This window comes from Centrocercus urophasianus, unplaced genomic scaffold, assembly GCF_019232065.1.
Source record: "Centrocercus urophasianus isolate 14NV4802_14NV808 unplaced genomic scaffold, USGS_Curo_1.0 seq_15, whole genome shotgun sequence".
In the NCBI taxonomy this organism is placed as follows: domain Eukaryota; kingdom Metazoa; phylum Chordata; class Aves; order Galliformes; family Phasianidae; genus Centrocercus; species Centrocercus urophasianus.
In genome coordinates this window covers 9603204-9626268 of record NW_024884697.1, presented here as the reverse complement: position 1 = coordinate 9626268, position 23065 = coordinate 9603204, and the positions used below count along the sequence as shown (strand labels likewise).

General features: G+C 39.3%; 1 protein-coding gene across 4 annotated transcripts in view; it reads left to right on the top strand.

Annotated features, from left to right (window-relative positions):
• Positions 1 to 18866, top strand: part of CD36 (CD36 molecule) — a 38542-nt gene extending 19676 nt beyond the window's left edge. For all 4 annotated transcript variants that reach the window (XM_042815470.1, XM_042815467.1, XM_042815471.1 and 1 more), the window contains exons 3-14: positions 2195 to 2355; positions 4545 to 4689; positions 6784 to 6963; positions 7086 to 7177; positions 7571 to 7617; positions 10669 to 10738; positions 12319 to 12506; positions 13315 to 13433; positions 13965 to 14038; positions 14761 to 14815; positions 15582 to 15746; positions 16433 to 18866. In XM_042815470.1, coding sequence (XP_042671404.1) covers positions 2195 to 2355; positions 4545 to 4689; positions 6784 to 6963; positions 7086 to 7177; positions 7571 to 7617; positions 10669 to 10738; positions 12319 to 12506; positions 13315 to 13433; positions 13965 to 14038; positions 14761 to 14815; positions 15582 to 15746 — 1296 coding nt within the window. In that variant the 3' untranslated portion in view covers positions 16433 to 18866. The remainder of the gene's footprint in view (positions 1 to 2194; positions 2356 to 4544; positions 4690 to 6783; positions 6964 to 7085; positions 7178 to 7570; positions 7618 to 10668; positions 10739 to 12318; positions 12507 to 13314; positions 13434 to 13964; positions 14039 to 14760; positions 14816 to 15581; positions 15747 to 16432) is intronic.
• Positions 18867 to 23065: the final 4199 nt, after the last annotated feature.

Here is a 23065-nt window from a genome sequence, read left to right as displayed (position 1 = left end):
GCTATGAGCTGAATGCTCCACCCAACATTTACCCTTGCTGAATGCTGTACAATTGAATGCAGTCCATCAATCCAGCCTACCCAGATTGCTCTTGCAGAGACTTCCTGCCCCTACTGCAGATAAACACTCCCATCCATCCTGGTGTCATCTGCAAACTTACTGGGGGTGTACTCAATCCTCTTATTAAGGTCACTGATAAAAATATTAAACAGGACTGACCTCAATACTAAGCCCTGAGGAACAGCACTTGTGAGCAGCTACCAGTGAGATTTAACTCCATTCACAATGAACCTTTGGGTCTGGTCATCCAGCCAATTCTTTACCCAGTGAGCAGTACATCCATCCAAGCCACAAGTAGCCAGTTTTTCCAGAAGACTGTGGAAAACAGTATCAAATGTCTTGCTAAACTCCAAGTAAACAACAATTTGCAGCCTTTCCTTCATCCACTAAATGGGACATCTTATCATAGAAGTACATCGGGTTAGTCAAGCAAGATCTGCCTTTCATAAACCCATGCTGACTGGGTGTGATTACCTGAGTGTTGTGTATGTACTGTGTGGTAACATGCAAGATGATCTGCACCATGACCTTCCCTGGCACCAAGGTCAGGCTGACAGGCCTGTAATTCCCTGAATCCTTCTTCCTGCCATTCTTTTAGATGGATATCACATTTGACAGCCTCCAGTCTTTATGTTGACCTGTTTCTCCCAGATCCTTTGAGTAATTATCTGTGAAACTTGAGAAGCTAATTCCCAAACCAATGAAAATCTCTCTTCACGAAAGGAATGGCTTTCCCAACTCCGGATCACAGCTGGAACAGTCCTTGGCTTCCTAGGGTTTGCAAGACAAGGTTGAAGGGAATTGTAGCTGTTAGGTCTGAGTGCAAGCCCTCAGGCTGATAACACATTTGCAGTGGAAATGTTTCCCTCCCCTAACATAGAAATGCACATGAATTATACCAGAAATTTGGAAAACAATTTCAATGCCTTATACTACCAGCAGAGGATTTGCAGCTAGACTACAGAAACAGCCTTTTCTCAGGCAAAACATTGTCTTTGTCAGTTCTTCAGGAGGTCACATTCACTTGTCAAACTGTGGTTCTTAATTAGTACTATTCTTTTTTGAATGGTGTTTGCTAAAGAAACTCTAGAATCAGAAAATTAAGATAGAAAGAAAATCTAGTAAATTTAAATTGTAATTTAAAATGTCTTTTCTTGCTGCATAACTTTCTGGAAGATTCCAATTCTTTCTTTTCTGTAGCTCAAGTGAACTCTGAAACTTAAGTAAATAATATTGCACAACTCAGCTAGAAAGTACACTGTGGGTTGCAGATAGCCTGCTTAGAATTATCTTCCTATTGCAAAACCTTTTCTAAATTTTTACCTCCAATGGATTTACAAAAATGTATTGTTCCAGCTATTTATGAAAATTACATAGAAATCTAATGTAGACTAGACAGAGCAGATATACCTGTCAATGTGGGAAATATACTTTCAGACTCTTACTTTCACTTTTCAGTCCCAAGTACTCAATATGCATTAATCATTGTATGTCTGAGAGCCATACAAAAAGCTGTTGGTCACTCCGTAACAATTCCCAGTGTCCTATCTGTTCCTTATGTTTCTATTCTGTCCTTATCTTCTGAACCTGGGAAACCACTCTAGTGAAACAGAGATTTCATACTAAGTGTCAGTCTCAGCCACAAGAATATGCTGACAAAAAATAGTCCTACATAAGCATTATTCACTTTCCCTGGCTGTAAAATGACTTAGTACATGTGTTAGTGCCGTGATCAGAGATAGTGCTTATCTTCTCCTGTGGGATACTGGCAAATGTACAAGAGGTAGCTTATGGACTTCAAAAACAGCTGGATAAGATTCAGATATTGAAAGATTTTCTTCTTAGAAGTCATCAGTGGATTTGGAGGGGGAAACTAAGGAAATGTGCACCCACAGCACTAGGAAAGCTTTCTACGGGCTACAGTAGAAATTATATCAGTTTTGTGCTCACTGATTTTAGAGGGACTTAGTTTTGTCAGTCTGCCTTCACATGCTGGCCAAACGCCTTTTCTTGATGATAGAACAGCTTTTTTTTTTCTGTTTCTTGGGAACCCTCTATAGATATTTGGAAAGTAAGCACTACTTGTCAGTCATTTTGTTGTTGTTGTCTTAACTGTTTTTTTTTCCCCTTTTAGGAAGTTGTCATTTCAAATGGTACCATTGCATATGATAATTGGCTTGTGCCAGGAAGCTCTGTTTACAGGCAGTTTTGGATCTTTAATGTGGAAAATCCATCAGAGGTTTTGAACTCTGGAGCACGTCCAAAACTTGAACAAAGAGGACCTTATACATACAGGTAAGCAGAGTCCCCACTTAAATGATATATCCTATCAGAAGTTTTGTTAGACAAAATTCTGCTGAGTTAAAAATGGTTTTGGAAAGCCTGGAATCCTATTTTAGTCAGACTTGTAAAAAATGCCTAAATATTTGCAGCTATGCAGAGCAATCACAAGCACTCTCTGTACTCTGTTTCACATTTGGAAAAAGAATATAAAGTAGGTATCCAGGTATGAAGCTGTTTGTACTTGAGAAAAATGACTGCCAAGTGGGGAGGTGTTTACCATAAAAACACATAGGCATGATTCATTTGTTGCTTTTCAGTGTTTGCTCACCTATTAGAAAAGTATGCCAGGTGCCTTGAAAATGAGAGATTGTCTTATCAGCTATATATCACACATATTTATTATAATAAAGTGTCTTGTGTTATTGATCTTTATTTTTAATGTACAGATTTTTTGTTTCCAATTTTTTTTCCCTCTTTTTCTTTCTTTCTTTTCTTTCTTTTTTCTTTTTTCTTTTTTTTTTTTAATGCACTACCTAAGAGCAGAGTCCATCCTCTTTCAGGAAAACATTTAATTAAGCTTTTGCTTGATTTTAAATCCGAAGTTGACATAGGAGCAGTTGATGCTTCCCAAATCATTAAGCTCAGTTAGTGTCTGCCTGTTGCTGGCTCTCTTGTTACGACATTCTTAATATAATAGGTTGTTTCATTCTTAATATCTTTGTGGGTGTATAAAATTTTTTGCAAAGATAGTTTAGGACTGCAGCATCTAAAGGTGAGGTGCTTTAATGCCTGAAAGATTAATTTATCATTCGAATATCTTGGTTCATACATTACCTGGGAATACATTACCTGTTCATACATTACAAAGGAAATGATAACACAGGAGCCAGGAAACCAAGCAGCTAAGAAATACTGCTGAAGGAGAATTCTCACTAAACTTGAGAATGCTGTGGGATTTCGTATCCTCTCAGGAGTAAGTCTGCTGAATGTGTAGATAAAGCTATGTAAGAAATGATGTCTATTACTCTTCTTACTGCTGCACTCATGCTCACCTGTGAAGTGAAAGATATGTCCCATGATCAGAGATATCAGGTCTACTTGAATGTCTGGAACACTGGGTCTCTTTCTCAATCACCCTTTGAATTTTTAATTACTTACTGCAAAGTAGAACAACTGATCTTGACATGGCAGTTATCCCAGGGATTGTCTTCGGAAGTGGAAAACTTTGAGTCTTTTGTTTCCAGTTATATGTGACATTAGAAAACAAACCTCCCAACTTCTAGATAGCTCCTTTACACAGTAGGCCATTAATTAAAGTGGCATGCTCTCAAACCACTCTTAAGAAGCAAAGATCCAGCTGCTTTGGGGGTATAGTCCACCTGCACTGGTTACATCTGTACTGTAGGTAAATGTGCTCTGAAGTTTCTGGTCTCCCCACATCCAGGCTGTAAGATCTGATGGAGCATGAATCCATACCAGAATGGAGCCAGTATGAACTTAGTGGTCCCATAGTGTAGACTAACCCATACAGTGCTTCCTGAATGCCACTCCCACAGTGAGGTCAGAAAGAAGATGGAGACATAAAGAGACAGAGCCAGGAGTGCAACAGCGTGGAGATTTGTGCCTCAGTGATTGACTAATAGAAATATAGGCACTTACAAACACACAGGAGAAGGCTTTTGTGTTTCTTAGTGGTGTTGAAAGACTGCTTGTAGATCTCCATGTGGTTATGAAATGTTAACAAAGTGATTTCCATTATAGATTTAACCTGTAATCTCTTTCATTGGAACACAAGACTAACATATCAAATCTCAAGAGTGTTTATTAACAATTCTGAGTAATTCCATTCTAAGAGCATGCAACAATTAAAAATCTTAGAAAGAAAATGTGATGAAATTTAACTAACTCAGATCAGAATACAGGAAGATACAGAGCTGATTACTGAAACAAAAAATTACGAAGAGATGTTTGTTTGAATTTTAGTGTCAAGCAAAAATCCGGTAGGCATTAAGGAAATATTTACAAGAGAAATGTATAGTACATGTTTACAAATATTCAAATGAAACTTTAGAATCTTTTAGTGGCTATAAAATGGTGAACATTTATTTGCAAAAGTGTTCAAAGAAATTCAGTCAGGTCTGATTATATGTTAATGCAAACATCAGATTTTAAAATATTCTGTTTTTATTTTGTATTTCAAGGGTGCGATATTTACCCAAAGAAAATATCACAGAAAACTCTAATGGCACAATATCTTACATGTTGCCTAACGCTGCTCGTTTTGAACCTGATATGTCTGTTGGGACAGAAAATGACACCATCACGTGCCTCAACCTCGCTGTTGTTGTAAGTCAAGAAACCAATCCATAATATCCACATTTAAATGTAGAGATAGTGGAGGAAAAAGAGGAGAATATAGCATTAATAATGCGCATTCCGAGGACATACGGCTTTTACATTAAGGTTTCCTTATATGCCCAGGGTAATCTCAACTATAAAAGAAAACTGACTTATTCTTGCCAATGAAAGCAAAGTCACCAGCCTGGACAGAATGCAACAAACAGCATCCTTCTATGCAAGTTTTGTGTGGGAAAGAATTATTATCAGCCATGACTGTGTTGTTGGAATGTCTCCTGATGACACTGTGGTTCCTACTTGACCATTTTCAGGATAACTGTGAGAGTGAATGCTGGTGTTAAAATGAAGAGGTGATTGGTTTAAACAGAAAATGATGGCCAATTGTCTATGTTCTAATCTGGGCTAGCAACTTCCTTTCAGAAAGTTGCTTTTGTTTTGGTGGATCAAAGTCCTTCATGCCATGGCATTCACGAACACTGCTCATTCCCCTCATTTTGAACCATGCAACTCTATGGATCTAAGCATAGGCTCCTTCCTGGAAGTAGCTATGTCGGGGTATGTAAGGACAGATTACTCAAGCTCCATATTTGTATTCAGAACCAAACTGGGATAAGTCTAGATTCCCAGAGAGGTGATGCCTAGCTCGTGTGGCAGCACTGATGACAGTCTAGTAGAGACCACCTTCTGTATCATAACCTTGTGGTGAAAATACTAAGAAATCAAGGGAGATGTTTTTTCATGCTTAACCATGAGAAGAATTGAATATACATCTCTATCTCATAATCTTTCCATATTCATGCTTGCTGCTTGCTCTGAGTTTGAATTCAGGCAAGAATGAAAGATTCATGGGTTAAGGGAGATTTAAAAAATAAAAGCAAAAGAGAGATCAATTCTGTCTCTCGGAGTTCAACTTTCTGGCTGGCTGTTCCATAACTTTCTGTGTAGCACTGAATACAGAAAGATCCTGTAGAGCCTAGGCTGAGCTTGCTCAAAGAGATTTTTCTTACACAGATTCATCCTGGAGAAGGGAAACCATCAGGACCATATAATGGCTTTCCAATGCCTGAATGGGGCCTGCAAGAAAGCTGGAGAAGAACTTTTTATAAGAATGCTTAATGACAGGACAAGCGGAAATGGTTTTAAACTGGAAGAGAACAGATCTAGATTAGTTAGTAGGAAGAAATTCTTTACTGTGAGGGTAGTGAGACACTGGAACAAGTTGCTAAGAGAGGTTGTGGATGCCTCCTCCCTGGAAACATTCAAGGCCAGGCTGGATGGGGCTGTGAGCAACGTGGTCTAGAGGGAGGTGTCCATGCCTACAGCAGGGGCTTGGAACTACACGATCTTAATGGTCCCTTCCAATCCAAACCATTCTATGATTCTATGATTTACTTATCAAAATTGTCATAATTTTCTACTTCACCACATGAACCAACCTAGATTCTTTCTGCTTGTTTTCCACAAGCTATCTGATGGATTTAGGAACATGTTTACATTGTTCTGGAAAAATTTGTTGCAATTACTGCTGGTAAAATACGTCATTCTTCATTGGAATAGAAAAAGTTCATCTGTTATGTAGAATTAAAACTTTCTGGAAAGGACACGTTACTTTCAGAAATGTATTCCTCCAGAGCAGAAATGTATACCTTCTGATTAAAAAATAATTGTACTTTGGGAGTTAATTGTTTTTATTCAGGATACAGTCACATTGTTGATAGCATAATTTCTTCACCATATTAAGTTTAAACCACAGCCAACAGGTAACAAGGCATGTGTGTGAGGCTGGTGTATGTGACATACGGACACAATAGGTAACAAAATGAGAAGTGGTACAGTCCATGTAATATGCATTGGGACCTGAAGTTCAAAGAGTTTAAGGATAACCTAGTGAACTTGTGTAAACACTGAAGACAAATAGTCTGGTTTTATGTTAAGTTATATCCAGCAATTTTGTTAATGACTGTCAGTTGTAAATAAAATTTAACTTACAGTGAGTTGTATCCACATTACCTACCAGCTTTGCCAGAGATTTGGAGTCTTTCTGTATTTTTCATCCAAACTTTAATTTTATTGCTGTTGTAGGCTGCGCCTGCCCTCTATACAAACAATTTCATCCTACTACTTTTAAATACATGGATTAAATCTTCTAAATCAAACATGCTGCAGAACAGAACAGTGAAAGAAATACTATGGGGATACACTGACCCCTTCTTAAGCAAGGTTCCCTTCCCCTTGGACCCAGTTCTGGGAGTCTTCTACCCGGTAAGTGAAACCAGAGAGGAGATAATGATTCAGTTACAATTCTGTGAATGAAAGTTAAGGCTGCTGCTGTGAGGAGGAAAAATCTGACAGTATTTTGTTATTCCTTCTTGTGTCTGTTACAGTATAATGGGACATCTGATGGACTTTACAGAGTGTATAATGGAAAAGAAGACATAAGCAAAACAGCAATAATTGAAAGTTATAAAAACAAAAGGTATCATGATGTTGTGTATATGAAAAAATGTACGTATTTCCAAGGTGTGGTTTTTAAAACATGCCTCACTAAGAGCTATAGTTAAATGGAAACTCCTAAATAATTCAAGAAAAGCTTGATCAATCTTCAGGCTATTCGTTATTCTGTTATGAGCTTGGATTTAAGACAGTTATTGATTCTTTGTTACAAATAGTTGCTTCTGTCTTGTGTACTTAAATAGGCACATCCAATTTATCCTATTCTACTGTATCATATAGTTTATCTGAATGGAATTTATTTCTGTTCTGTGTCATTGCTAACTAATCAGGCTTATAATGGAGCAGTGAAGCTTAGTAATAATGACATGATTTACATGTTATAATTAATGAAGCATGACTTTTTTTTATGTTAAAGGAATCTATCTTACTGGGAAGGTCACTGTGATTTGGTTAACGGCACTGGTGAGTCTATTAAAGCTTTCTGAAACTTTCTGAAAGTCATTTCTTAATATTGCAAGATATAGTTAATACGGCAATATTCGAGATGTTAATATTAATTATTAATATAATTATATCAATATTGCAATCCAATGAGATACAAAATACAAGTTAAACCCCCTGGGTTGTGAGTCATGTATTCTGCAGTTAAATATCTATATATGAGTATGTATACACAAATGTATACACACTGCTGCTACTATATATGCATACATCTGTCTCCATTATATATTATGCATCATTATACACTATCTTATGCACTATTTTATATATTCTTAAACACACTCCAGCTACAGTAGGTGCGGAAGAAGAACAAGCAAGGATCTAACTGGCTATTTCTATTATCTGTCTGTTACAATATAAGCAAGATTCTTTCTCTTTGGTATAGCATTTGGAAAACAGCATATTTTCCTTTTAGTAATGTATATTCTTTTGTGTTGTTGAATATTAAGATTACATGTACCAGAATGGACAGAAAAGTTTTTCCTGAGATAGGAAAGAAATTGATGTGACAAGGGTAGTAGCAAGTGAAAATGGATAAAGAATAAAGGTAGCCCTAATCCTAACCCATCCTCACTCCGCCCACATCCACATGCAGTGTGGTATAAATGAGTGAACTTGGCAGTTCATGTTGAAGTATCTCAAATACTTACCAAGAATCTGAATTTCCAAAAGGCTGTGAACAGGAATAATTTCTTCTTTTGCGGAGTAATTTTATTAGGAGCAATGTTTTCTTAGGTTCTGGAATTTACCTTTTTTATTATGAAACCTGAAATCCATTTGTTTTTCCACTGTTAGCTTTGTCTTTCTCTACAAGTGATGGAATAAACACACTCAGGTAACAGGACTGAGTGCTTCAGTCCTTTGAAAGTGAGGAGAGTTTTGTTGTTGGCAAAGGTCATTGCACAGTTTACATGAGCACTCAGTATGACTGCTAAGGAGGGGATATATATTTAGAGAATCAGCAGGTTTAAAATGTCATGTGAGTTAGAATTCCTTTGCATCTTGTAAGCTTTCATACCAGAGCACAGCATTTTCTGAGCAAAAGTAAACAACGAGATAAAAAGTCTAAATAAGCACACTTATACAGTTTGAAATGAGTCTGTATTTGCAAACATTCCAACACTGCCAAGATTTTACAATAGAGCGTGTCTCCAGGACAATCTTGGATTGTCTTTAAGAAAAAGTGCTTCTGTCAGCAGTGGGCAAGCAGCAGTGTGTAATTTGGCTTTCTGGATCTTGCCAACTAGATTCAAAGATAGCACAGTTGTTTTCCATTTCTTGGTTAGAATTGCTGACTAAGAAACTGAGCTGTAGCAAGACGTAACAAATGTACTGGTTAGGAGATTGTTACAACACCTTGCTTGGAAAATGGGTGAGACTCCTCTTACTCAACACTAGATGCATGTAGTGCAGAAGTATGCTTCTAAGCAGGCAAGCTGCTCTCTTCATGGCAAATGGGAGAAAGACATCAGAAAAAGCTCTTCCTCTGGGCATCCTGTGCTTGTCTCTCAGGAGTTCCAGTTGAGCAGTTTTGGGTGAAAAATGTTTAGTACTTTTTATTAAATAGGCACTTTTGAAGACAAAAGCTGCACTTCTTACAAGCACTAGGTGCTAGCTGAACTCCAAGTGAACCAAGAATCTCTAGAAGGCCTTAGAGTATATATACACTGAAGCACTGGCAGCACGTATTGGGATTCTTATTAAGTAGGAATTGTATTTTTATCCTCTGCTTTTATGGATTTGATGACCACAGAATCATTAATGTTGGAAAAGACCTTGAAGATCATTCTAATCCAACTGTCCACTGCCGCCACTGCTGCCCACTGAAACATGTCCCTTAGTACCACTCCTACATCTTTCTTGAACACTTCCAGGACAGTGACTCCACCACCTCCCTGGGCAGCCCATTCCAGCACCTTACCACTCTTTTGGATAATTTTTTCCCAACATCTAACTTGAACCTCCCCTGGCCCAACTTGAGGCCACTTCCTTTCGTCGTATCACCATTACCTGGGAGAAGAGACCAACCCCCACCTCACCATAACCTCCTTTCAGGTAGTTGTAGAGGGCAATAAGGTCTCCCCTTGGCCTCCTGTCCTCTAGACTAAACAATCCCTGTTCCCTGTTCTCAGATGCTTGTAAGTCTTGTGCTCCAGAACATTCACAGCTTTATTGCCCTTCTATGCATACGTTCCAGGGTCTCAATGTCTTTCTTGTGGTGAGGGGCCCAAAACTGAACACAGTATTTGAGATGTATCCTCAGCAGGGCTGAGTACAGGAAGAGAGTACCTCCCTAGTCCTTGAATCACTTGAGTTGGCAGGGAAATTTAAAGGTCACCTAGTCCAAGCTCTCTGCAATGAACAGGGACACCTGCCACTAGATGAGGTTGCTCAGAGCCTGGTGTCTTGAATGTCCTTGAATGTCACAAAGGATGGGGCGATGGGGTATTCAGTGCCTGTCTCGACAACCTGTTCAAATGCCCTTAGTAGAAAGAAATCCTTCCTTATATCCAATCTAAATCTCCCTTCTGTTACTTAGAAACCATTTCCCTTGTCTTATCACAACAGGCAAAGGTTATAGAATCATAGAATCACAGAACTGTTAAGGTTGGAAAAGACCTCTAAGATCAACCGGTCCAACCCCAAGCCATGCCACCATATCCACAGACAGTGTCCCTCAGTGCCACATCTTGAACACCTCCAGGGAAAGTGACCCCCACCACCTCCCTGTGCAGCCTGTGCCAGTGCATCACTGCTCTTTATGAGAATAAATAGATTGTCAACTTTGGGGAAAAAAAAAAAAAAAAGAAAAAAAAAAAAGCTGCCATTATTATTTGGCTCACTCTCAAAAACAGTTCTGTGGAATACTTGCCATCATACAATAACTGACATAAATATTTTCTCTACAAATGACTAATTACGGCTACTTTTAGCTTTTTTATGGGAAAGTAACATCTGAGCATTGAGCTAGAAATTAATTAACGTTTTTTTTTTTATTTTTTTTTTTTACAGATGGGGCATCATTTCCTCCATTTGTTAAGAAGAATCAGGTACTGCGCTTCTTCTCCTCTGACATTTGCAGGTACACTGGCCCCTTCCTGCTGTGCATGCGTGTGTGTTTCCCAGTGTTCTTTCATTTTGGAGAGATCCCTGCTGGAGCTTAGATTGCTGAGGCAGTACCACATAACTGTTCCACCTAAACATGACTTAATGTGTGAGCTGCGCTCGTGAGCTTAATTCTACCACTTTCATTTGTGTCAAGTAGTAAGTTATTTATGGTGTGTTTCATTTCAGAGAATTACAGGTGTGTAATTCGGGAATGCCTTTGCTTATTACAGAGGGAGACACTGCTATGAGGTGTTACAGACACTGGAACCCACAGGGTTCAAAGACTTGATCTTTTAGGATGAGGACAGCCCCTTGCCTGCCTATGTGGTCTGAGCTGGCAGTTCGCCCCTCTGCAGGGACTGGCTGGGCCCATTTTGGTGATTTCTGCTGAACATCATCTGTGCAGAGGAGAATTTGCCGTCAGCCTCTAGATACTCAAAATTGTTTTCTCACATGCTATTTTTACATATTTTATGTATTTACAAACAAACCTGCTTAATTCATCCCATGCTGATGGCTTTTCAGCATGCTTCTTCTGTTTTGGTTATCTGGTGTCTCTGAATTCTCCACTGAGATATCTTAAATCAAATTGAAGAGATACTAAGGGCATCAGAGTGTATTTGTTTTGGGAGGTTCGATCCCAGTATTTATTTTGCTGCCTGGAAACATCTGCTTCCTTTTAAAAAGGGATAAAGTAGATCATATGTTTTGTGAATTGTTTGCTTTTAAAGATCACTGTTTTTACATGCAGATTTTTTTTTATTTTTTATTTTTTTGCGAAGTAATTGTATCTCAAAACTGGGCAATGTTTCTCAAGTTATGGAAAAGGAAACTTACAATTCAGAAATTATAAAATTCTTTAGATTAATTGAGCATAATTTGAGAGATACCTCTGACCATATAATTCTCACAATTAATGAACAAAGAAGGGCAATAACAACCTCCCAAAGGTCTGGGATGAAACAAGGTCATGGAAAAGTTTCTCACCATGTTGCAAGTGGCAGAATCCTTCTTTCCTCTGGCTTCAATACAAAGTGTTGCTACCTTGGTTAGATTACTGCATACCAACCATATCTCTTTATTATTTTGTAATGTATCAACAAAACAGTTTGAAGTGGTATTTTGGCTCATATGCAGTTGAGTAAGGTAATATCCAATATGCTGCCAGCACCATAAAGCTTAAATCTTTAACATGAGGTCAGGAAAGCACTGTAATCAAGAGCATATATATTGTTAACTATCTCTAGTGTAGTAAAAAAAAAAAAAAATCAAACATTTCATTACAACAGTGACTGTAGAAAAGTGTAGCAAAAAAGAGCTCTTAGTGTATTCATTTTGTATATATTCTTTACCGGTATTTTTATCTGCCTTTTTGTGTCTTACTGTGCTTATCTTTGAGTGAGTACACCCCTTTGTGACTGTACAGAATAATCTTTGTTACTGAGGAACGCCCTTACAAACTGCTGAACATGGGTTCTGTGAAGTACTTCTTTCTTTTCAGAGGCAAAATTCAGATTTTCAACCCAAGTGACATTTCTCCTCTTTTATATTCAGATCAATCTATGGAGTTTACCAGACCACGAAGACCGTGAAGGGAATTCCACTGTATCGTTTCACAGTTCCTCGCGAAGCATTTGCATCACCGATTGATGTTGGAGATAACTACTGCTTCTGTACAGATCAGGTCATATCACAGAACTGCACGCTGGCTGGAGTCCTAGACATTAGCTCCTGCAAAGCAGGTATGGCAGGGACGTGATACTGCCAAACATGTTATCTGATTGGGGAGAAAGCATGTGTCCCGTAGCCGAAGTGTTGCCCTAGGATCCAGCTGTGTATTTATCTGCACACTTTTCCACAGGCTACCTGTGAGAGCTTTCCATTTTTGTAGCTTCATTTCCCTAAATGACGGCTATAATATTTCTCTGTCTTGCGTGGTACTATGAAGAAAAAGACATGATACTGAAGATTGCTACTGAACTTCTCAGGAATACGCATACAGAAAGGAATGGAACTATATATAGGAACTATATGAAAGCCAGAGAGTCACAGTCTTTGTATTTATGATAATTCTGTGTGGGTGTGTACACAACTATGTGCACATGCATCAAGTGAGAGACACCATTAGCTTAATTTTACATTGGTACAATAAAATGTACACAGTCTTCTTTTGGTGCAGGGTGGGCAGCATGAGTTCCTTTCAGACTTGCTTTCTACTGAAAAAAGATCACGAGCATGGGATGACACAGTGAAAGATCCTAACCTCAGTGTGGAGCCAGGAACGCTTCCAACTCCATGGCATAGACACAAAGAAACAGGATTTTGTAACCACAACTTATTTCACCATTCACATTCTCATCACGAGAATAGAATCACAAAAAAATCTCAATTTATTCTGGTGGAAACAGAGGAGATATTAATGATTTTTTTTCAGGGTTCTTTCTGTCTGTATGACAAATCATGTGTGCATAGAAAATAGCTTCAGATGATGAGCACTGAAGCAAGGCTTAATGATTCAAATGAATTTTTCATCTGTTTGCTTTCATATAGGAAGGCCAGTGTATATCTCTCTTCCACATTTTCTTCATGCAAGTGAATCTATATTGCATGATGTTGAAGGTCTGAGCCCAAATGAGGAGGAGCATGAGACATTTCTAGACGTAGAGCCTGTAAGTCCAAATATTTAATATTTCTAACTCAGTCTTTTACCAGAGGGACAAGCGAAGAATGCAATATTTTTGTGATCTTTTCTTAAGATCTGCTCACAAAGGTGTTAAGCTTTTAGCAGGGGAAATTTAGAGCAAAACTTTGTCTTAGTCTGACATTCGAAGTTTGGAAAATAAGCTTTGACTTTTCCTCATTGGGAATACAGGATTAAATAGATTGCACAAAGTTCTGAAGCGTGTTGAAGTTTATCTATGACTTTCAACTGCTTTTTAAAAATTCTTTTTATGAGATACTTTCTATTGCTTTTATACTACTGTTTCAATAGTTAAAAGTTGAAAAAGAGATGAAGAAAAGATCTGACCTTCGTTAAGATTAAGATATGATGCAAAGTGTTTTCTGCCCTCTGCCAATTAAATTTACATCTCTTACTGGTGCAAAACTTTTAGCCAATTTCTGCTTTTAGTTTATGCATTTATGCATCCAATTAAAAAAAAAATAAATCAGTGGATTCTTTTTTTTTTCCATTTTTTTAGACCACTGGTTTTACACTGCAATTTGCCAAAAGACTGCAAGTAAACCTCCTTGTGACTCCTTCAACAAAAATTGAGTAAGCGTTTTTTTATTATTTTGTTTTTATATACTTCATGTTAAAGTACACTGGTAGAAATGGAGAAAGAAGAAATGAGAATACTTTGCCAAAGGTCTTCCCGTGTCTCGCAAAAACTTCAGTCACAACTTCCCAGAGAATATAAATTTCAGTGAAAGCAGCCTTCGTATGCAAGGCACTGCCCAAATATATTGACACATATCTGATTTCCCCATAGAAGCTTACAGCGCAACATGTTCTTAAAAATAACATTCTTACAAAACTCAAGTAGAGAATGAAATAGAAAGGAAAATACATTTTTCTGTAACAAATTCAGAGATGTGATTTATGCGTTCTCTGACACTGGTTGGATTTTGTCAGAAGGGTAAAGGGTCCTCTTTCTGCTTCACTTCTCTTCATTGGCCCAAATGTCCGTGTACAGCTTCTGGACATCTCTTTGGTGAATACCACACAGATTTTCAGACCCTTACTCCAGTACATAGACGTGTCCAGCATTTCTTTCTTCTGACTGCCTGCACATGGAAGGCTAGACTAGAGATAATTGCCTAATATGTAAAATGAGTATTAGAAACTCTAGGCTTGTTTTTTCAATCCAAAACTGCTATAGAAGTATGTCTGGGAGATACAGCTGTTACTGAAGGTGAAAAAATGCTTAAGTAGAGAGACTGGTGTATGCAACAAGCTAACAATAACATTCTGTGCGTTTTATTTTCTCGTTCCAGGGCTTTATCAAAAGTTCAAAAACCTTATGTTTTCCCTATTCTTTGGTTAAATGAGGTTAGTATATCTTCTGAATACGTTCACTGTCAAAAAAGCACAAACAAACAAGACTTTTTCTGTCTTATTGCCCTGAAATTAATCAATTAAACTCATGCTATGATATGTGTGCATTGTCCCCCTTTGCTCTGCCCTATGAGGCCCCATTGGAGTACTGTGTCCAGGTCTGGGAACCCGAGCTCAGAAAAGATGAGGAGCTATTGGAGAGGGTCCAGAGGAAGGCCACAAAAATGATCAGAGGGCTGGAGAACCTCTTCTACAGAGACAAGCTGAGGGAGCTGAGCTTGTTCATCCCGGAGATGAGAAGGCTCCAGGGAGACCTCATTGCAGCCTTACAATATTTGAAAGAAGATTATAAACTAGGGGGAAATCAACTTTTTTACCCAGATAGGTAGTGATAGGACAAGGGGAAAGGGTTCTAAACTGAAGGAAGGGAGATTTATATTGGACATCTGGGGGAAGTTTTTCATTAAGAGAGTGGTGAGGTGCTGGAACACGCTGCCTGTAGAGGTTGTGGATGCCCCATTCCTGGAGGTATTCAAGGCTAGGTTGGATGAGGCCCTTGGTAACTTGATCTATTGCCTGATCTAGTGTTTGGTAACCTTGTCTGTGGCAAGGGGATTGCAATTAGAAAATCTTTGAGGATCCTTCCCACCCAAGCTATTCTATAATTCTGTGATTCTATGTACACATGCCAAGAATATATTCAGCAAGTGAGGTCTTTGCATATTTACCTTTCACTGACATTTTTATTGCACTATTTCAGTCTGCTGTTATTGGAGATGAAAAAGCAGAAATGTTCAGAAATAAGGTCACCGGTCGGGTCCATTTACTGGGTGTGGTGCAGATGGCATTAATCATCACAGGTTCTGTGCTGTTCCTCGCATTCATGGGTTCCTATTTCATATGCAGAACAAAGAAATTGAAATAAGTAAGTAACACTAATGGTTCAGTTCTCAGCAGCAACTTCTTTCCAGGGTTTAAAATGTTCAGATTTATTACATGTTTATCAATTGTCATTTTTCAAGTGATAGTAATGCTCAGCAGTTACTATTTCAGTTCTGTTGAAAATGTAGATAATTTAGATAATGTTTTCAAATTCTCTTCCAAGCCTTAATTTTTTAGGATGCTCTCAGCATACCCAGGAGAGGATATTGGGAACTAAATCCATAGGACCAACATTTCTTTTTTCCAAAAGACAGCGTGATTGTTGTGACTTCATGAAAACAGACATTTTATCTAAGGCCGTTGAACAGCTCAGAAGCTCTTTCTAGTACTTCCTTGGGACAAAGGCCACTCAGCTGTAGATTCCTGCACTCTTCCAGGACATATCCCTGTTTGGGGTTCAGGGAATTCACTTTAAATTACATTTCTTATCAAGAGCATTGGATAGGTTTTCTCACTTTTTCCCACAGTCTTACCGAGAGCCTCAACACCTCCCAGAAACATAGCTGGCCCACTAAGATGTAATATAGGTCTGTCCTGGATAGGATAACCAGGTGGTGGAATAAAGCAGAAATGCGAATGTTACAATGAAAAGATTATGCTGTAGTAAAGAACCATTTTTAAGAAGACCTACCTTACCACATGCTAAATTCTGATTTTATCTCACTACAGGTAACAAAAGTCTTCAAATGTAGACAAAGGATGAAGTTTCAGTCAAGCATGTTAAAAGTCAGTGACAAAAGGTATGATTCCACATACAATGGAATTCAATGGGCTTTTCCATTTTTAGAAGACCAACTGAATAACCCAAATAAACTGATATTTACAAAGGCCCTCACTTCAGACATCAGAGATCACTGTGGAAATTATACTTTCAAATAACTGATTATATGAACCTTGTTATGAGTTTTAAATGACATTCAAGCAGACTGAAGTTGAAATGCAGTTGGAATTTAGTCCACCCTCTGTCATTCATGCAAGTTGCTACTTCTTTTCTACCAGGAACTACAAGACAAAGGAAAGACCCTTGCCAATGTTTTAGCTCTGAGCGCAGGCTAGGGAATGACAACACCTTTGAGCTCAAGCCATGATACTCTGGTTTAAATGTTTCTTTCTGTTCCTTCAAGGAATGGAAACTGCAGCAATTGAACTGCTCTCTATCCTTTATTCAGGGATGTGAATTGTGTTGAATGTGAAGTTTGTTATGTAAAGCTACTAACTGTAAAACATGAAATTAATAAGACTCACTAAAATACCTGGTTTATACAATTTGTGCAGAAATGGTGTGTGCACATACCACAGTCATTCATTTGCTGATGGTGCTCATCAATGTTTGGCCCCACAGATATTTGGTAATCTGAGCTACTCCCTAACTCCAATCCTCCACTACACTTTGTATTCTCTACTGTGTGCTTCTCTTTCTGGCTCTTCTTTGCATACCAGCCTCTTTGCTGATAAGCTCCACTTCACCAAAGGTAACCCTTAGGGAGTGATGTGATACATGTCCTTCAAGGTGGAGAGAAAATTTCCCAGAACACTGGAGACAGAAGAAATACAAAGATAATGATTTTGATGGTCCAAAGGGTCCATCAAAGTGTTCCACATTTTTGATTTAGAGCATAAATGAGAACAGGTAGCCATAGTTTTTCTCTGATAGGCCATCTGCCACAAGGAAATATGTGCAATTATGTGGTTAATGAAGTGTGTCAGCCAGTAGGTAGGAAGCAAACATTGCCATCTGTACAAATGATTTACTTTTTCATTTAATCTGAATGCCATATCTTTGAAATTAGTGTCCTTGAGACAGATGCTGAATATCATGGGGTGTCCCATGGAGACAGTGAATTCAGAACAAGAGCTTGAGTTCTGCATTACATAAGATTTCTTCAATTTTTTTTTGTCCACATAAGGCTGCAAAGAAAAAGGAAAATCAAACACAGTGCAGCTTCTGATAATCTGATGCTTGGAAATAGTACTATAATAGATTTTAATCCAGAAAAGTTTAACTTGCTAGCAAAGGACAGTATCTTTTGATAGGTATATTCAGTAAAGTGTTTTCACCCTTTGGGAAGAAAGAGAAAAACCCAACAAAATTTTCTTGTTTTAATCCATCATGTTTAATGTTCCTTGTGGACAAAGTTGTGTAGCTGTTGTGCATTAGAGCTGATGAATCATAAGAATCCCCAAGGACTATTAATGAGGTCAAAGTCTACATAATACATCATGAGAGTCACTTTTTCCAGTCATGAGCTGGAACTGCAAAGTAACAGGGCAGGAAATGCGAAAGAAGCATGACACCAAAGAGAAGTTCTGCTCTCACTTAGAAAGTTAATGTATTTGCTTCCTCATTGTGCTTCCTAGGCAATGACTTCAGTTAACTGAAGACATCCCTAGAGTCCTATGGACATGTAAAAAAAAAAATTGAGTACCATTACAGCCATTGACTCACCTTCTGTTTGTTGTGGTTCAAGATCTGACACTAAGTTTTTACATATTTTATATATGTATATATAATGCACTATATTTTATATATACATATTTATGTGTGTATATCTATATACATACACTTTCTGTGTGCCAGAACCTGATGGTGAGATATTTTCACCAGAGGAACAACAGCAGTGCTTTGATTGAATTTGGTACACTTTTGTTTAAGCTAAATTTTCTTTAGTTTGAATTCCACTGTTACCACTTTAGCACTTACTCTATTAGTGTGGTTTAGCATGATGTGGTTCTCCGGCAGCAGTGATCCAGCAAGTCAAGTGCCAGGATTTTGAATGTCTCAGGGCCCAATTTTGCATGCACATAAATGTGTTTGTTCATATGTATAATCTCATTGATCTAAACGCAAGTTCAGACTTAGAAACTATGTTCTGCTCCTAGACTGTGCTTGAATTAAAATTAATTGTTATTTTGTTCAGAGTGTTGGTTCCAGTTATTCTTAATTGATGTAATTAAGGCTAATGTTAATTATTTGCATTTGTTCAAACTCGTGTGAGATAAACATTTATTAGAGATGTTATTGAACTCAATACAAATAAAATAAAGCTCAGACTTTTCTTCCTGAGACCTTCATGTCTAAATAAATTCTGTGTTAAATAATGGACTAATTTTATTTCTTTTCCTTGGTGTTTTGAGTGTGTTTTCTTTTTCTAAATACTGATTTTATAAACTTATGAATTAATGATTTTGTGCTTAGCCTTCCTTATGATGTCATTGTAGTTTGGCACATCACTGCTACTTGGATGCGCATATTTCTTGTTGCCCTATGAAGTATGATGACAAACAGCATTTTTACATTGGGTTACAAAAAAAGAGGAGACTCTGGGGGCAGCATGTCCAATACTCAAATGTGCCAGCATGTTGCATACCAAATACAGCTCAGTTTTGGGCTCCTTGCTATAAGACATTCAGGCAGTGGAGCATGTCCGAAGAAGGGCAACGCAGAGAAGGGTCTGGAGCACAAGTCTTATGAGGAGAAGCTGAGGGAACTGGGATTGTTTAGCCTGGAGAAGAAGAGAGAAGTCTGGCTCAGGGGCAACATTACTGCTCTCTACTACCATTTGAAAGGAGGCTGGAGCAAGGTGGAGGTTGGCCTCTTTTCCCAGGTAACTAGCAACAGGACAAGAAATAATGGCTTCAAGTTGCACCAGTGGAAGTTCATGTTGGATATTTGGAAAATTTCTTCTCTGAAAGAGTGGCCAAGCTCTGGAACAGGCTGACCAAGGCAGTGTTTAAGTTATCATCCCTGGAGGTGTTCAAGATATGTGTAGATGTGTAGGGAGATAGTTTAGTGGGCTTGGTGGTGAAGAGTTGACAGACTAGATGGTCTTTAAGGTCTTTAATGATTCTGATTTTATGTCCAAACTGAAGCAATTCTGAGGCCACATCAGGAACCGAGGTCAGAGAGGAGCCTGCTTTCACATCCTTAGAGATGGAGGTGTTGGCACACTGTTGGCACATCCGGCAGCACATCACAACATCATTTGCTGGTTCTGCTGGCCCAGCGGGTTGGGCTGGGGGAGAAGTCTGGTTATGCTCTCATCCCATATTCCACACCCATTCCAGGTCATTATGGGTGAAAGTCATTGATGAAAATCAGACTTGGCCCCAAATATGCCAGCCTACATAATTACAACCCATAGCAGGTGTGCCAGCTCTTAATTTCTAGCTGCAGTAATGCTTTAGAAGCCTTTCTAAAAACCTGTTCTTCCTGCAGTGTCTGTTAAGGTAATGTTAATATGCCACTACGCTGTAAAAGAAAAAAATGTTGCATTGTCTATGCTTTTAACTGGGAGACTATTCAAGGACTTGTTTTATTCACAGCTGTACATGGTAATGATATTAAATAATTTGATAACAAATGAAATATGTTTATTTTACACTTTATATATATTTTTAGCAACTGTAAAAACAACAAAACATTGAAAGAAGATGAAGATGCAAATTACTCACCTTTCCCAAATGCAAACTGAATTTATAAATAGATGCCTTATATTTTCTAATTTCTGTGCCCTCTTTGCATACCAGATGCCTTTGACTCTCCGTTATTGCATCGTCTCAGAGCTGTACCCAAAGCAGCCGATGAGCTGGAGCCCACCCAGTCCGTGCTAGGCTGGGTCCTTGCTCAGCCTAAGAAACCAAATGCTTTGCAGCAGGCGCCACCCAAAGGTCATGTATATACTTTTTTTTTTTTTTTTTTTTTTTTTTTCCCTTCTTTTTTCCACAAATTCTCATCAGTATAGCCAGAGAAATATATTCCTGGATAAATCTTATAATGTTTTAACCAGGTAATACTGGCTATTCAGTAATATCCGATTATTGTTCATTTACTAGAAGCTGAAGACTAAATCTTAAAATGTCCAGTTTCAGTTAGGACTCAGAACAAATCAAGAGATGAGTTTAAACCAGTCATGGCTATACTGCCTGAAACTCATACATTTGAATTACATACATTTCCACCTCTGTGATGCATCATGCACAGGAGACAGTTTTAGCAAGTATCTCTGATCAATCAGCTCCAAGCTGAGACCTGTTAAATATTTTTATGATTGTTTTATCCTTTGACAAGTCATTAATCTACTTGGTTTCATCTGAAAGAAACCAGAACTTCTCACTGTTGCGCAAAGGATGATGAAACAGGTTTACAGATATAAGCATTTGTTTGTAAGGTCCACAAGGTGTGGTGTACTGCATCTTGTCCCAGAAGATCTTCCATTTGGGCAAATGAAAAAACAAACAAATGTACAGGGAAAGAAGGGGAAAAAGTGAAGGGGAGAAGGAGGGAAAGGAATGGGCAGGCAGAGAATTTCTCCCAGAGGCCACAGCTGAAAGTAGGGGTGTGCAGGTAGATTGTATTAAGGGAAAGTGTGGTGTTCCACAAGTGGGACTCAAGGCTTTCCCTCACAGGCTCTAGGCACTGCATAGGCTGGGGCTCTAGGAACATCACCACACTGCTGAATTTGCTTTCCATCAGCCCTCTGTTCACCAGGGGGAGGTCGTGCTTGACCAACCTGGTAGCCTTCTATGATGTCGTCTCTGGCTGGGTGGATGGAGGGAGAGCAGTGGATGTAGTCTACCTTGATTTCAGCAAGGCATTTGATACTGTCCCCCACGACATCCTTATAACAAAGCTGAGGAAGTGTGGGATAGATGAGTGGACAGTGAGGTGGGTTGAGAACTGGCTGACTGGCAGAGAGCAAAGGGTCGTCGTTGGCGGTGCAGAGTCTGGTTGGAGGCCTGTAACCAGCGGTGTTCCTCAGGGGTCGGTGCTGGGTCCGGTCTTGCTCAACATCTTCATCAATGATCTTGGTGAGGGGATAATGGCCACACTCAGCAAGTTTGCTGATGATACAAAGTTGGGAGGATTGGCTGACATGCCTGAAGGCTGTGCTGCCATTCAGCAAGACCTGGACAGAAAAAAACTGGAGAGCTGGGCAGAAAAAAACCAGATGAGGTTTAACAAAAGCAAGTGTAGAGTCTTGTATCTGGGGAGGAATAATTGCATGCACCAGTACAGGTTGGGGGATGAGCTGCTGGAGAGGAGCTCTGTGGAGAGGGACCTGGGTGTCCTGGTGGACAACAGGTTGGCCATGAGCCAGCAGTGTGCCCTCGTGGCCAAGAGGGCCAATGGCATCCTGGGATGCATTAAAAAGAGCGTGGCCAGCAGGTCGAGGGAGGTGATCCTCCCCCTCTGCTCTGCCCTGGTAAGGCCTCATCTGGAGTACTGCGTCCAGTTCTGGGCTCCCCAGTACAAAAAAGACAGGGATCTCTTGGAAAGAGTCCAGCGGAGGGCCACAAAGATGGTGAAGGGCCTGGAGCATCTCTCCTATGAGGAAAGGCTGAGTGAGCTGGGTCTGTTCAGCCTCGAGAAGAGAAGACTGAGAGGGGACCAGATCCAGGTCTATAAATATCTGAGGTGTGGGGGGCAGAATGGCGAGGCTGGACTCTTTTCAGTGGTGAGTGGAGACAGGACAAGGGGAAACGGCCGGAAACTGCAGCATAGGAAGTTCTGCACAAATGTGCGCAAGAACTTCTTTACAGTGAGGTGACGGAGCACTGGAACAGGCTGCCCAGGGAGGTGGTGGAGTCTCCTTCTCTGGAGATGTTCAAGACCTGCCTGGATGCCTACCTGTGCGACCTGGTGTAGGGAACCTGCTTTGGCAGGGGGGTTGGACTCGATGATCTCTGGAGGTCCCTTCCAACCCCTACAATTCTGTGATTCTGTGATTCTGTGGTAATACCCTAACAAATGTGTGTGCTGCAAGCACATGCAAACAGCCCATGTAAAACAGGAATGTTGTGAACCGTCTCAGTTGCCTGTGTAAACACAAGATCCCTAAAAGTACCCAGTATTTTCTACTTGGTGGCTAGTTTAGGAAGGTCTGCATCCCCCATGGTGTCCATATCATACTGCTTGTCTCTTGTGGGTCTTTTAAGTATCCTAGAGAATGTCACGTGAGAGGTCTTTTTTTATAATCTCTATTTCTACAGCAGTGTTTTCCAGGACTGAGATCTTTAAAAGAGGTTTTGGAATGAGAACAAGACAGAAAAAGAGGCAGTAAGTGCAGAGGGCAAAAAGGTCAAAAGGTCCTCGATTTTAAATCTACTCATCAGGCCATTTTGACAGAGCCCCTATGAAATCTGGCCTTTGTATATACGTGTCTCAGGTACTCAATCCAACCTTGCTGTCTGAGCAGCCAAGTTACCTCATTCATAAATATGAGACTACATACTTAAATTCTTGGCTGTTTTTGTTTAACACTTGAGCCCGTACATGGAACCTTTAACAGAAGTCTTTGTGGG